Below are 16,273 nucleotides of genomic sequence, written 5' to 3' on the forward strand. Positions count from 1 at the left end.
CTGGAGCTGAGACCAAAAAGGTACAGCATAGGAGCATTAGAAATATACTGTAGCAATAGCTATGCTCCAAGCGCGCTGTAAAAATGAAAATAATAAATTAAAGTGCTAAGTCTATTATGTGGCATGCACCTTGTTGGGCTTAATCCTTAATAATCCAGAACATTTTTCAAAGTGGCTACATTTCTGGAGTTCAGCTTTAAAGTTTAGTTAGAAGAGAAATTAGCAATCAGTACGTACCACCACGTTTTGATTGGCAGGTGTCAGCTGTCAGTTGGCAGTCAACAATGTTAATGCACTTGGCATCTTAGAAGCATAGCTTCACAGCACAGGAGAGCAGAATATTTTAACACATACTTGTTTTGCTTTTATCTCCTAAAACCAGCTTAGAAAGTAAACTGCACTAAGATGGAATTGAGAAACATTTAAAACAAAGGCTGGATCTACCTGGAAGCTTATTGCATTTGCCCAAGCTCCAATAATGAGAAAGTCACATTGAGAAGCTTCTCAACCTAAAATAGACCATGACGACAACACCATCCCACACACATACACCTTTCACATAGCAAAGGCCAGCTATGTGTAGAACAGTAGTCACAGTTTAGCACACAAATAAAAAAAATCTTAAAAGTCTATGGTTGTCATTTACATTTACATGCTTTAACATGTACTTACGGGAGACAGTTGGACTTGTTGGAGGTGAAAACTGTAGAAGTCTGGGATCAATAAATGGACTAAACGAAGTAGTGGAAGACGAACTAGTTTTTTGTTGTGGACTTTCACTATTTGGTGTCTATAAAAGGAGGAGAGAAAACTTACCACTAAATAACAACAAAAGTAAAATGGTTATAATATATAATCAAATGTGTACAACTGTAAATTGTCAGCAATAGGTACAAACACTGAAAGCACATGTGATCTTAATAAAAAGCCTAAAGGGACAGCACTTGTAAATAGCTGAGAGCAGGTACCTTTAAATCTAGGCTTTGTCTTCCCCTTTCCCCAAGCCCAATTGAAAGCTGCCTTAAAGTCTCCGTACCTCTTGCTGTAGAGCTCAGACAATCCACTCATACAGTACAACAATTCTTTACCAGGCATGTAAAAAGCCTGGTATAGTTACATGAGGGGTTCATGCATACAGTGACTAAGAAAGTCACTAATTGTATGGCTGATTTGGCATGGCTCTGGATGGTGTGGGGTTATAGGATGGAAGCAAATATACCTGTTAGCTACTTGTTGGTTCTGTCAGTTTATGCATTATAGTGGGAGACAGGTTCAATTTATTGGGAAATTGCAATGGTTTTAATGGGCTGTCTGCCCTTTAACCACTTCCTAACTGGCTCTCGTAGATATACTGCAGCAGGTTGGCAGCCCTGCATGAAACTACGTACCTGTACATTGCTCGTGCTTGCGGGCAGGAAAGGGGGGCGCGCGTGCGCCTCCGCAGTGCCCATGGATTCAATACAGAACCGTTCAGTCTTCAGGTCCATGCCAATGATTTCTGGCCTGGACCTGCTGATCGGTTCTGGTGAATAAAATGCCTCCTCTGCCTGTGAAATGTAAACACAGGCAGAGGAAGTGATGTCACCTTCCCTCTGTTGTAATATGTATAAAGTATAGTTACTCCATCTTAAGAAGATATGCGCCATTTTAGAATAAGGCTATTTCTTATCATTAGGCAACATCTGTTTGTTACTTTTATAGACTTTATCCTTGTGGCCTGCGGTTAGGCCAAAGCCTCAGAATAGATTTCCAGTTTCAACTGTAACCTGTGTTATTAAGATGAAAACAGGAACATGCATTATCAGGGTGGAAACCGATGTTTTTCTAATGATGTCTTGTGTCTTTTTCCTGATAACATATAGATGCATTTTACTAAACCCCTCCTAAGCCCCCACCTTTTGTCTTTTGAATTGTATAAATACTCTGTACTTGTGTCCAATAAAGCAGACATCTGAGTGATACACTTAAGCAACTGTTCCGTGTGTATTATTTTTGGATGTCTCTCAGATCTGTTCCTCTTCATCCTTGTGGAATCCTTTTTGGTTCCAGAGCGTGAAGAGAGGACATATAAAAGCGAGCTACACCAACACTGCACTGACACAGTACACGTAGGCATACATTTCACCCCCCGATCGCCCCCTAGTTAACCCCTTTCCTCCCCGTGTCACCAAGTGCAGTTTTCAGATTTTTCACTGATCACTGTACTGATGTCACTTGTGATACAAAATAGTGTTAGGGCAGTTAGTAGTAGGCCAAGGTAGCTTTAGGGTACCCCCTAATAAAGATTTAACCCCTTGATCGCTCCCCAGTTAACCATTTTATCCCGTCACCAGTGTCACTTGTATAGTGTACAATTCTATTTTCTGTTTGTCGTATTAGTGTCACAGGTGATGCTAGTTAGTTAGTTAGTATGTTGGTTAGTTTCACAGTCAGTTTTTTATAGCGTCAGGTACCCCCATATATTACCTAATAAAGGTTTTAACCCCCTGATCACCCCCTAATTAACTATTTCACCCCCTATCACCAGCAATTATCGTATTAGTGTCACAGGTGACGCTAGTTCGTTTTTTATAGCCTTAGGGTGCCTGCCGTATATAATAAAAAAGGTTTTAACCCCCAGATCACCCGGCGGGTGACATCAGTTAGGGTCAGTAAGGGTCAGTATCAATCCCAGGCAGCGTCAGATTAGTGCCAGTAGCGCTAACATCCACGCACACACCATACACCTCCCAAAGTAGTAAAGTGTTTCACTGTACTGGTGTCACTTGTGACACTAAATAGTGTTAGGGCAGTTAGTAGTAGGCCAAGGTAGCTTTAGGGTACCCCCTAATAAAGATTTAACCACTCCTGGTGCCATGCAGGGCAGTGCCATTAACGTATTGACATCAGACCATTTTTTCATTGCCCTGCTGTTTATCATTGCCATTTATGTAAATATGTGGGCGGAGTTCAGGCAGTCACATAAATTACTAAAATAAAATGGTCAAAATGTAAATATTATGTGAAACAAGCCTTATTGAAATGCTTAATTCATGTGCTTTGTTTCACAAAATCTTATTTACTTTTGGAGTCATTTTTAAATTGATCATGTGACCTCCAGAACTCCGCCCACATATTCACATAGATGGCAATATTAAACAGCAAAGCAATGAGGAAATGCTTTGCTGTCAATCATTGATGAATATGTGAATAAGTGGGTAGAGATTTGGGATCATATTCTTGATTAAAAACACCACCAATCCAATAACATTATGTGAAACAAAACACATGAAAGCAAACATTGCCTTATTGGGTCTGCTTCACATGTTGTTTACATTTAGATCGGTTTTTAATCAATCATTTGACTGCCAGAACGTCATGTGATGAGGAAATGTTCCACTGTCGATCATGTTCTTGGAGCCTCCCCCCATGACCTCAGGTGTGGTACCTGGGGGGGGGGGGCACGAGACACTACAAAGATTTTTTTTTTATATACATACAATAATAAATGTCCATGTCCATACATGAGTGCACACATTGCTTTCATGTGGTTCAATTTATATAATGCTATTTACATTTATATTAGGTTTTTCTTTTTTTAAATCAATCACACAACCGTCCACATATTGCGTATAGACTTACTGAAGAGCTGCAAAAGGATCACGTGATTGTGACTCTAAAATGACCTAAAAACTATTTATATTTCACCAATATATTAACATTGATTTAATCATACCATGCTCTACATAATAAAGCATTTGCATGTGGATTTAATGACACTTTACATCTGTAAATTGCAACTTTAGCTATGGAGTCTGTAAACAACAACCCATTTGACAAACTATAAATATAGATACGAACATGGAAAAGAGAAAACGTGTTTAAAATGTACTAGTTTTAACCCCTATCATAGTAAAGAATTCATGTTCAGAACAAAAATCCCTTTATGTATAAACCACATTTCTTTTAAATCCTAATGATAACCATCTGACCAGTTAGATTATGTAAGGAAGATGAGATTATTTACACTTTTTTGAAAAAAAAAAAAAACTCATAGTGTCCATAAAAAATATATTAGACACTGGATTTGACAAAAACCCGTTTGCATAAAAACACTATATGGTAGCAATAAAAAATAAAAAGACAGATCAACTGACAATCCTAATGCCGCGTACAGACGGTCGTTTTTTGTGATGAAAAAAAAACGACGTTTTAAATCATGAAATAAAACCACGTTTTTGAAACATCATTTTCAAAAACGACGTTGCCTACACACCATCGTTTTTTCACAATGCTCTAGCAAAGCGAGGTTACGTTTCACCACTTTTTTCCATTGAAACTAGCTTCTGGGCATGCGCGGGTTTAAAAACGTCATTTTAAACGTCGTTTTTTGGTACACACGGTCAATTTCTGTGAAACAAAAAACGACGTTTTGAAAAACGACACAAAAAATTTGAGCATGTTCGAATTTTTTTTTGTCATTTTTCAGAAGACATAAAACAACGTTTTCTCCCACACACGATCATTTTAAATGACGTTTTCAAAAACGTAGTTTTTTTTCATCACAAAAAACGACCGTCTGTATGAGGCATAATAATGTATACTTCTAGATTCCAAACAGGTATTCAGGAACCAGATGGGTAATAAATTCCCCTTACATGGCTGACTGCATTTCTGCATGGCCATGAAATTGGCAAGAAAAGAAAAAAGGTAGAGGTAAAGTCGGTGACTTTTATTCCATGCAATTGTATTTTGCTCATGAAAATTCAACATTGTCAGCAGTTTAATGGTACACTCAAACTGACAGCACAGGAGAGAAGAGAGAACTTGATGTTATGACAGTATTTACTTCACAGAAACGTCTATGAGAAAAATATTGTATCAAAGTGCAAAAGGTGACCTACAACAAGTAAAAGACAAGTTATCTTTCTCTCTCGCTCTTGTTTGGGTGAACAAGCAGAACAAGACATATAACATAATGATTTCACCTGATCATTTAAAGATTTGTTCACAGGTCTGTGACTTTTTTGAGGACTTTTGTGCTGATTCACTGAAGTCTCTGAAGGATGGCTCTGTTGTAAGAGATCTGGCAGCAGATAATTTTGATTGCAGGCGCTCCAGAGTCCTTGATTGCTGCTGCTGCCACTTTGCTGTTCAGCTGCCTGTTAACACATAATGCAGCAGATTGAAATATACACTAACCCGGATCCATCTACACAGCAAGATAAATCTGTCATTTTACTAAAAGGAATGTTCGCTGTGGCAAAGACAAATGTCAGAGCTGAAGACAATTTGTTGTATCAGAAAGTAGCTTTTTAATAGCTACAATGTAAAACAATGTTTCTGCAAATATTAGGCTTTTAAAATTAAAGCTCATCTCTGGGCAATCCTAAACCACCCTCCCAAAATGCTCCATTTCCACTCCTGTAACAAAAAAAAACCGTACCTAAATCCATCGCCATACATCTCTCACTGGTGCCTCTACCAGCAGTGAAGACCGGTGATCCAGCACTGCAATCTGTGCCCAGGCCAACTAGATGACTTACAGTACTTTTTTTCTTCAGAGAATATGTGCAGGTACCCACCACTCCTTCCTCTTGTCACCCTTGTGATCTAGTGCTTCAGAGAATCACTCTCCTACCCCGTCTGCCCCCCCCAACCACAAGGGGCCATATTCTGAGTAAGGATACGATGGAGTATCTCAGGATACTCCATCGTATCTTTCTTTTTTGGCCAGTGTATCTATGCAAGTGATTCTTAGAATCATTTTCGCATAGATACGCTGAAGATCCGACATGTGTAAGTCACTTACACTGTCGGATCTTAAATGCAATTACTCCGCCGGCCGCTAGGTGGCGTTTACGTTCAGGTCTCATTTGTTTATGCAAATGAGCCTGATACGCCGATTCCCGAACGAATTTGCGTCGCGTAACCGTTGCTTACGTCGTTTGCGTAGGCGTAAGGTTACCCCTGCTATATGAGGGGTAACCTTACGCCAGTCCCACGTAGGCCATGTTAAGTATGGCGTCGGGTCCGCGTCGTGTTTTCCCGTCGGGTACGTCGTTTTACTAAGTCGTTCTTGAATACGACTTTACGTCAATGACGCACACGTCGGCGTCATTGACGTTTTACGCCGAGAACTGGAGCATGCGCACTGGGCTATTTTAAGCCCGGCGCATGCGCAGTTCGTTAGAATCGGGGGCACGCTTAATTTAAATAGAAGCCGCCCCCTTGGATATACGCTGGGCCAATTACACTCCGCCGCCCCAAACTACGGAGCAAGTGTTTGGGGAATACAGCACTTGCTCCTGTAGGTTGGGGCGGCGGAGTGTAAATGGCTTACACGCCGCCCGCCTACTTTCTTTAAGAATATGGCCCAAGGTGATTATGGTCTCAACCCCTACCCACCCCTTTGAAAAATTGAATTCCCACCATAAACAGTAAAATCCCCAGCAACATTAATAAATACCCAGCAGCAAAAGTAAATCCCCTTTCAACAAAATGTTACTTCTTTACAGCAACAGACTCCTGCAGGAGCTACAATAGACCCCTCCTAAGAGAATATACACATTAACAAAGCTGCCAGTCAGTGCAGTTAGGGGTAATAAAAGAATACCATATGCAGTATTTACTGGGGTGAAGATCACAGGCAGTCAAGACTAAAGCCCCGTACGCACGGTCGGGCCTTTGTCTGACCAAAATCACTTCAGAATTCCATCGGAGTAAAAGAGAACATGTTCCCTATCTAAACTCCAATGGAATTCCTTGTGGGTACAGGGCATTAAGAGTAGCCACAGACCTTATCACTTTTCCTTCTTGTACCAATGTACTGAGAGGCAGAGGAAGAGAGTTCTTAAGAAAGTGAGAGGCAGGGGGCATTATATCGTTTGTTAGGAAGCTTTGTTGGGAAGTGGCCCAGGACAAAAAAACAAAAACAAAGGATAGGACTTTAATGGTTACATAGTAGATGGTTGCCATCTATAATCCCAAGTAGGAAAGATCAGTACTCAAATTTATAAAAAAATCCAAAAGGTTTTGTTTAAATGTCATGCAAATATATCAAAAATGTGTGTGCAGTTAAATGGATGTAACATTTCCTTATAGGCTTAATAGCTAAGATGTGTGCATGTACAACGAGGCCTATCTCAATGACCCACTTCAATTCAGATAATGGTAGTAGGAGAAATGCATGACAGATAATCCTTCATATGGATGGGCAGACGTAGGAATCAATGTACCGTCGCCAACAGTGATTACTACGCTTTTCGCCAAAGGCTTCCTCATGGGATCCTATAGCTATTGTAAATACCAAGCCAAAATGAGAACCATGGAGCACCTGGTCCACAGCACTAGGTGAAAAAGGGTCACGCACATCCAGTTCAAGGGAAGCATGCTTCAGGGTCAGCGCAGCCAGAGAGGGATCACGCTATGGCAAAGCCCATACTTTGAAAAGCAAGCAGACAGTAGGCTCATGATCCAGAATTTAACACATTTTAACACTTTACAGTCAAGGATGGAAAAGTCGTCCCGCATATAATTGTCCTCTTGTGTGCTCAAAAAGTGAGTTATCCCATACCGGTCCTGGCTGTGAGCACACAAGAGGACAACTACATGCGGGACGACATGTCCAATCTTGACAGCACAGTGTTATCTAAATTATGGATCAGGAGCCGAAGGCCCCGTTGTCAGGGAAGGTTCCCCCTGCTGGTGTTACTGCTATGTTATCCTTGGGCTGCAGTACTGGCGTCCACCAGCGGGGCGTTCTTAGCAGTGTGGAGCACACAGCCCTTCCTGCGTTCAGGTGTGACCTGAATGCAATCAGCACGCCTCTATAAATACCCGGCGTGTGTAATCACTCCTCGCCCTGGTATCGTCATACCTCCTGGACCTGAGCTTGTATTTGACCCTGATTTCTGGACCTGATCCTTGATCCCTGCCTGGACTTGTCCTCCCTGTGTCCTGATTCCTGTTCCCTCTTGGATTCCTGCCCCGCAGCCTGTCCATCCATCCGCTCCCTGATCCGCTGTGTTCCCATCCTCACCCATCTGCTGACTTCCCCTGTGTATGACCTCGGCCTGGCTTCGTTTATGAATACGGTATTTCCCCTGATTGTATATGCTATTTTGTTACGCACTGGTTGTCTTCATTTATTTGGTAATAAACACCTTTTAACTTCACCGCATACATTGTGGGTCTCCTCTGTGCAGTCACACAGTACTGGTCTACTATACTCTCCTGACACCCGTACACACGACCGGATCTGTCCATTGGGATTTATCCGCGGATCAGTTCCAGCAGACAAACCCGGTCGTGTGTACGGCCTAGCGGACATTTTTCGGCGGACATTTGTCCAGCCGACCAGTTTTCAAGCGGATAAAAATTTCTTGGCATGCTAAGAAATCTATCCGCTGGAAACCTGTCCGTCAGACTGATCTGTTCGTCTGTACAGACTCACCGGATAAGTCCAAGCGATCCCCATCCCTCGCATTCGTCGAAGTGATTCGACACATGCGTGGAAGTATTTACCTTCCAGGGTCGCGCACGTCGCCGCGTCATAGTCGCCACGACGGCCCGGCCACGTCACCGCGTATGTTTTCCATGGGGATTTTGATCTGATGGTGTGTACAGCCCATCAGATCAAAATCCGGAGCAGAAATGTCCGCTGGAAACGGTCCGGCGGACCGTTTTCATCGGATATCAGCTCGTGTGTACAGGGCCTTATGGATATTATGGAAATTATGGATACAGGACCCCTCACCCTCTTTCTGGAAAGTGCGGATTGGCCCTGTACTGATCACATGCACGCTCTAGCAGTACACACCAAACTGAGTATGTGCAGTCTGACTCCAGTAACTCTGTCTTATCTAGACATTATTTGGAGACAATGCAATAATGGGAGGATCTGTGCATACAGGATCAAACAGTCTTTTTTACACAATGCAGAGAATTAACCCCTTAGGTTCCACAGTGAGTATAAAAAGCACGATTTACTGCATATACAGACTGATTTTACTATTGTGGGCTCAGTAACACTTTAAAGGTAGAAGCTGAATCATCAACTAAACAAAACAATTATAAGGGTTAAAGTGGAGTTCCACCCATAAATATAACATTACATCAGTAGTTTTAAAAAAATGTCATTAGTCCTTTTTTTTTTTAGATGCCTTTAAAGTGTTGTTGCTAGGCAGAATAGTTAATCTTCCCACTTCCTGCACCTAGGTGCTTAATGCTTCCTAACCTACACCGCACAGACTCCTGGGAATGTAGTGGGTGTAACTTTCCAGGAGTCTGTGCACTCCCCAGTCTCAAAGAATCATGTGACTTGGACAGCACAGGTGCTGAAACCTGATCTGACACTGCTTGTGCAGCACTGAGCATGTGCCAGATCTGCAAGGCTGAAATCCAGGAAGTCATACAGTCTGGCTTCATGATGCCCACACTTAAGATGGCCCCAGTCAATTTCTATTTTATAAAGTGTCTAAATGCTGTAACAACCTAACAAAACGGACCTTAGTTTACAGACTAACTTTACTAGAATACATTAAGCTTGTGTATTACAGGGGTATTTATATTTAAAAAGTGAAATTGTGGCCGGAACTCCGCTTTAAGTTTAAAGCTTCTGTAAAGAAAGCACTGTGACTGCCACACTTTCCTTCTGAACGCTGAGAAGCAACATGAGCTGGAGTTTAGATGGGCTCTTAAAAATTAGAAATGTATGCGAAATGAATGCATTTTATCCAGAGCAAACAATTTGGTTGTGCTGTTAGGCATTTCTCAGTGTCACGCTTGGCTATATTCTAGTCACAGTAAAGACAACCAATATATCAATATCACCAAACCTCAGAGACAAGCTGCAGACACCATGATGAAAAACATATTAATATTTGTGCCTTGCTGACTCCAGAAAACATGGACCCCAGGCTTTCACATATACATTGGTAGGCAGACGCCTCCCTAGAAATCTTTTTGTTAAAAGAACACCATCAGTTGATGTTCTAAATCTAAACTGTAAAATATTAAAGCCTGGTGGTAGTTGCTCATTTAAAGAAAAAGCACCCAAGGGTAAAACACTACAAGCAATTCCAGAACATTTCCTTTATATCATTCTCTTATCAGCAGGAAGGGAGAGAAAATAGTGGCCTTTTAAATTACAGAATTAATTCATATGTAATGTGGGTCACTTAGATGCAATTGTTTAAGCCTATTGAAGAAGATAATATCTTGAACAAAATGGAATGAGATTTTAGCACATAGAGTCCTCTGAGCATAATGTAGTATTAATACGATCTTTCAGCACAGCTTAAAGTGATTTTCAAACGATGGAACAAAATAGGATTTTGACATATATTAATCAACAGGTGGAAATTAGAAACTCATATGCAAGATGCAAATTTAGAGTTAAGTTTGAGCACATAAGGATATGTAATTAGCTAGCTTAGGACCACCAATTGAGTTATGATATAAAAATATAAAAACACAAAAGAATGGTTAGAGAGAACTGCACCAAATTCAAAGGCATGTATGTTTTGCCATCAAACTTCCTTCTAACAGCACAAAATGTTTTTTAGCTGAAAAATACAAAATTTACATTAAGTACAATGCTTCTAACACCATCAGTTATATCAACTTTGTCCATGTACCAGCTGCGACCTGGCCATTTAAATCAGAGCAGGGTTTCTGTAAGATTGTGAAAAAGATTTTGATTAAGTGACAGCTACATACAATGCTGTGAAAAAGTATTTGCCCCTTTTCTGGATTTTTTCCATATTTGTCAAACTTAACCACTTAAAACCCGGACCTTTAGGCAGCTAAAGGACCTGGCCAGTTTTTGCGATTCGGCACTGCGTCGCTTTAACTGATAATTGCGCGGTCGTGCGACGTGGCTCCCAAACAAAATTGGCGTCCTTTTTTCCCCACAAATAGAGTTTTCTTTTGATGGTATTTGATCACCTCTGCGATTTTTATTTTTTGCGCTATAAACAAAAATAGAGCAACAATTTTTAAATAAATGCAATATTTTTTACTTTTTGCTATAATAAATATCCCCCAAAAATATATAAAAAAAAAAAACGTTTTTTTTCCCTCAGTTTAGGCCGATACGTATTCTTCTACCTATTTTTGGTATAAAAAAAAAACGCAATAAGCGTTTATCGATTGGTTTGCGCAAAATGTATAGCGTTTACAAAATAGGGGATAGTTTTATTGCATTTTTATTAATTATTATTTTTTTACTTCTAATGGCGGCGATCAGCGATTTGTTTCATGACTGCGACATTATGGCGGACACTTCGGACAATTTTGACACATTTTTGGGACCATTGTCATTTTCACAGCAAAAAATGCATTAAAAATGCATTGTTTACTGTGAAAATGACAATTGCAGTTTGGGAGTTAACCACAAGCGGGCGCTGAAGGGGTTAAGTGTGACCTCATTGATTGGGTTTCCCTATATCAGGGAACACACGATCAATGACGGCACCACAGTGAAGAACGGGGAAGCTGTGTTTACACACAGCTCTCCCCATTCTCCAGCTCTGGGGACCGATCGCGGGACTCCAGCGGCGATCGGGTCCTCTGGTCCCGCGGCCGTGGTCACAGAGGTTTGGACCGGGTCGCATGCACGCGCCGGCTGTGCGCGCGCACGACCCCTTGATTTGGCTTAAAGGGCCACGTACAGGTACGTGGATGTGCCCAGCCGTGCCATTCTGCCAACGTATATCGGTGTGAAGGGGTCCTTAAAGCGGAGTTCCGGCCACAATTTTAAAAATAAAAACTTTTTAAATATGAAAACCCCTGTAATACACAAGCTTAATGTATTCTACTACAGTTAGTCTGTAAACTAAGGTCCGTTTTGTTAGGTTGTTACAGCATTTAGACACTTTATAAAACAGAAATTGACTGGGGCCATCTTAAGTGTGGGCATCATGAAGCCAGACTGTATGACTTCCTGGATTTCAGCCTTGCAGATCTCACACAAGCTCAGCAATGTAATGGTTTCAGATCAGTTTTCAATAGCAACGGGAGTGTCAGAGGAAGTTACCGCCCCTTATCTATGCAAACCTCTCCTCCCCTCCTCCCCTCCTTCCAGGAACCAGTAAATATACGAAATAATTTGTTCCTGTGCAGATATATCTACATAACAAGATATATATATATATATATATATATATATAATCTTGTTATATATGTGGTGTGTGTGTATACATATACCAGACAAGTGCACTGTCAATAAATTCATTTTGTTTAGTTCCGTTTCGCATTAGCCGTTATTTCGTATTTTGTGCCCGAAACTCAATTCAGATTCGTACGCTCATAATGAGCACAGCAGGAGTACAGCCACAGGAAGTCAGCACATAACAGGGATGGTGGGAACCCTTCATGAGGGGTTCCCACCATCCCTGCACTGAGTTCCCGGGTCTGTACACCCGCTGTGCTCATTATGAGGGGTTCCACCATCCCTGTGCTGAGTTCCCGGGTCTGTACACCCGCTGTGCTCATTATGAGGGGTTCCCACCATCCCTGTGCTGAGTTCCCAGGTCTGTACACCCGCTGTGCCCATTATGAGGGGTTCCCACCATCCCTGTGCTGAGTTCCCGGGTCTGTACACCCGCTGTGCTCATTATGAGGGGTTCCCACCATCCCTGTGCTGAGTTCCCGGGTCTGTACACCCGCTGTGCTCATTATGAGGGGTTCCCACCATCCCTGCACTGAGTTCCCGGGTCTCTACACCCGCTGTGCTCATTATGAGGGGTTCCCACCATCCCTGTGCCGAGTTCCCGGGTCTGTACCCCCGCTGTGCTCATTATGAGGGGTTCCCACCATCCCTGCACTGAGTTCCCGGGTCTGTACACCCGCTGTGCTCATTATGAGGGGTTCCCACCATCCCTGTGCTGTGGTGCATCAGCCCCGGCACCCCACATCGGCCCGTCACCCCGCATCGGCCCCTGACACAGCACCCCGCATCGCCCCCCGGCACCCCGCATCGACCCCCGGCACCCCGCATCGGCTCAGGCACCCCGCATCGACCCCCGTCACCCCGCATCGGCTCAGGCACCCCGCATCGGCTCAGGCACCCCGCATCGGCTCAGGCACCCCGCATCGGCTCCGGCACCCCGCATCGGCCCCCGACACAGCACCACACATCAGCCCCCCGCATCGGCTCCGACACAGCAACCCGCATCGGCCCCCGACACAGCAACCCGCATCGGCCCCTGCATCTGCCCCAGCACAGCACACCGCATCGGCCCCAGCACATCTCATTGCCCCCTGCCAAATTGCATTACATCGCACCAGCACATTGCATTGCCCCCCCACCAAATAACATTGCCCCCCCCAAATCGCATCGCCCCCCAACAAATTGCATAACATCGCACCAGCACACAGCATCGCCCACCACCAAATCGCATCGCCCCTCGCCAAGTCACATCGCCCCAGCACATTGCATCAACCCAACACAGGGCATTGCCCCCCGCCAAATCGCATAGCCCCCATCGCACCAGCACATTGCAATGCCCCCCCACCAAATCACATTGCCCCCACCAAATCGCATCACCCCAGCACATTGCATCGCCCCTTGCCAAGTCGCACCGCCCCAGCACATTGCATCAACCCAACACAGGGCATTGCCCCCCGCCAAATCGCATAGCCCGCATCGCACCAGCACATTGCAATGCCCCCCCACCAAATCACATCACCCCAGCACATTGCATCGCCCCAGCACATTGCATCGCCCCTTGCCAAGTCGCACCGCCCCAGCACATTGCATCAACCCAACACAGGGCATTGCCCCCCGCCAAATCGCATAGCCCCCATCGCACCAGCACATTGCAATACCCCCCCACCAAATCACCGCGCCCCCCACCAAATTGCATAACATCGCACCAGAACATAGCATCGCCTGCCATCACATCGCCCCAGCACATTGCATCACCCCCCCGCCAAATCGCATAGCCCCCAGCACATTGCAACGCTCCCACCAAATCGCATCACCCCCAGCACATGGATGCGCTTTACGGGCACAGTGAAGCAGCATTGGGCACAGTGGATGCGTTTGATGGGCACAGTTAGGCAGTGGATGCGTTTGGGCACAGTTAGGTAGCGTTTGGCACAGTGGATGCGTTTGATGGGCACAGTTAGGCAGTGGATGCGTTTGATGGGCACAGTTAGGTAGCGTTTGGCACAGTGGATGCGTTTGATGGGCACAGTTAGGTAGCGTTTGGCACAGTGGATGCGTTTGATGGGCACAGTTAGGCAGTGTGGATGCGTTTGATGGGCACAGTTAGGCAGTGGATGCGTTTGATGGGCACAGTTAGGTAGCGTTTGGCACAGTGGATGCGTTTGATGGGCACAGTTAGGTAGCGTTTGGCACAGTGGATGCGTTTGATGAGCACAGTTAGGCAGTGTGGATGCGTTTGATGGGCACAGTTAGGCAGTGTGGATGCGTTTGATGGGCACAGTTAGGCAGCGTTTGGCACAGTGGATGCGTTTGATGGGCACAGTTAGGCAGCGTTTGGCACAGTGGATGCGTTTGATGGGCACAGTTAGGCAGCGTTTGGCACAGTGGATGCGTTTGATGGGCACAGTTAGGCAGCGTTTGGCACAGTGGATGCGTTTGATGGGCAGTTAGGCAGCGTTTGGCACAGTGGTTGCATTTGATGGCCCAAGTGAGACAGAGTTTCATGGCACAGTGAGGCAGCCGTTTCATAGCACAGTGGCTGTGTTAGCTGGGTGCTTTCTCACACACACTACACCCCTCGTCGTCGTTCTCCCCCCCCCCCCCCCCCCCAGTACATAACTATTGCGGTGGGCGGGGCTGTTAACCATGTCTCCGCCCGCCCGCTCCGCTCTATCTCCCAACACTGTCCCCCGCCCCCCCCCCGCCGAGTACATAATTAGTGCTGCGGTGGGCGGGGATGTTAACGATGTCTCCGCCTCCGCCCGCCCCGCTCCGCTCTGCTCTATCTGCCGACATCAACACTCGTCCCGCCCGCCGAATACATAATTAGTGCGGTGGGCGGGGCTGTAAACCATGTCTCAGCCTCCGCCCGCCCGCCCGCACGCTCGAGTTTTTTTTTTACTGCGGCTGAAGTCCCGCGATACTTCTGCCTCCTGGGCTCGATAACAAGCATCTCCCCAGGAGGCATAGCAGCGCTGAATCCGCCGCGGCGGGAGAAATAAACTTATCGGCAGAGCACAGTGAGTTTTTAAAATAAAAATAAAAAACATGCCAAATCTATTTAAGGGGGCAGTATTAAAAGGGATGGTTCAAAGTTGTAAAATAGGGTGGAACTCCGCTTTAAGTGGTTAAATGACTCAGATCATCAAAAAATGTTTTATTGTTACACAAAGATAACCGTAAAGTAAGTAGAGTAAATACAAAATGCAGTTTTTAAATGATGGTTTCATTTATTAAGGCAAAAAAGCTGTCCAAGCCTGCCTGGCTTTATGTGAAAAAGTAATTGCCCCATAAACCTAATAACTGGTTGTGCCACCCTTGGCGGCAACAACTGCAATCAAGTGTTTGTGATAACTGGCAATGAGTCTTTTACATTGCTGTTGAGCAATTTTGGCCCACTCTTTATTGCAGAATGGTTTTAATTCAGCCACATTGAAGGGTTTTCCAGCATGAACAGCCTATGTAAGGTCATGATACAGCATCTCAATTGGATTTAAGTCCGTGCTTTGAACAGGCCACTCTAAAACCTAAATTTTGCTTTGTTTGAAGGTGGACTTGCTGTTGTGTTTCGGATCATTGTCCTGTTGCATAACCCAAGTGTACTTGAACTTGAGGTCACAAACTGATGGCCGGATGATCTCCTTTAGGATTTTCTGGTAGAGCTCAGAATTCATGGTTCCATCAATTATGGTAAGTTGTCCAATGTCCAGGTCCTGAAGCTGCAAAGCAGCCCAGACGCTACCACCACTGTGTCTGACTGTTGGTATGATGTTCTTCTCAAGAAATGCTGTATTTGTTTTATGCCAGATGTAACGGGACGCACACCTTCCACAAAAGTAAAATTTTTGTCTCATGGGTCCACAGAATATTTGCCTAAAAGTCTTGGGGATAATCAAGATGTTTTTTGGTAAATATGAGATGAGTCTTTGTGTTCTTTTTGGTCAGCAGTGGCTTTGGCCTTGGCCTTGGAACCCTGCCATGGATGCCATTTTTGACCAGTCTCTTTCTTATTGTTGAATCATGAACCATCTTAGGCAAGTGAGACCTGTGGTTCTTTAGATATTGTTCTGGGTTCTTTTATGACCTCCTGGATGAGTTATCGTCATGCTCTTGGAGTCA

General features: G+C 44.3%; 1 protein-coding gene across 1 annotated transcript in view; it reads right to left on the reverse strand.

Annotated features, from left to right (window-relative positions):
• The window catches only part of NRK (Nik related kinase), a 297,759-nt gene that overhangs the window by 59,210 nt on the left and 222,276 nt on the right, over positions 1–16,273 (reverse strand). Inside the window, exons 23-24 of the mRNA XM_040323823.1 lie at positions 4,968–5,141; positions 673–790 (exon numbers count right to left, since the gene is read on the reverse strand). Of these exons, the coding sequence (XP_040179757.1) occupies positions 673–790; positions 4,968–5,141 (292 nt within the window). The remainder of the gene's footprint in view (positions 1–672; positions 791–4,967; positions 5,142–16,273) is intronic.

The sequence above is a fragment of the Rana temporaria genome, chromosome 9 (genome assembly GCF_905171775.1).
Source record: "Rana temporaria chromosome 9, aRanTem1.1, whole genome shotgun sequence".
Lineage (NCBI taxonomy): Eukaryota > Metazoa > Chordata > Amphibia > Anura > Ranidae > Rana > Rana temporaria.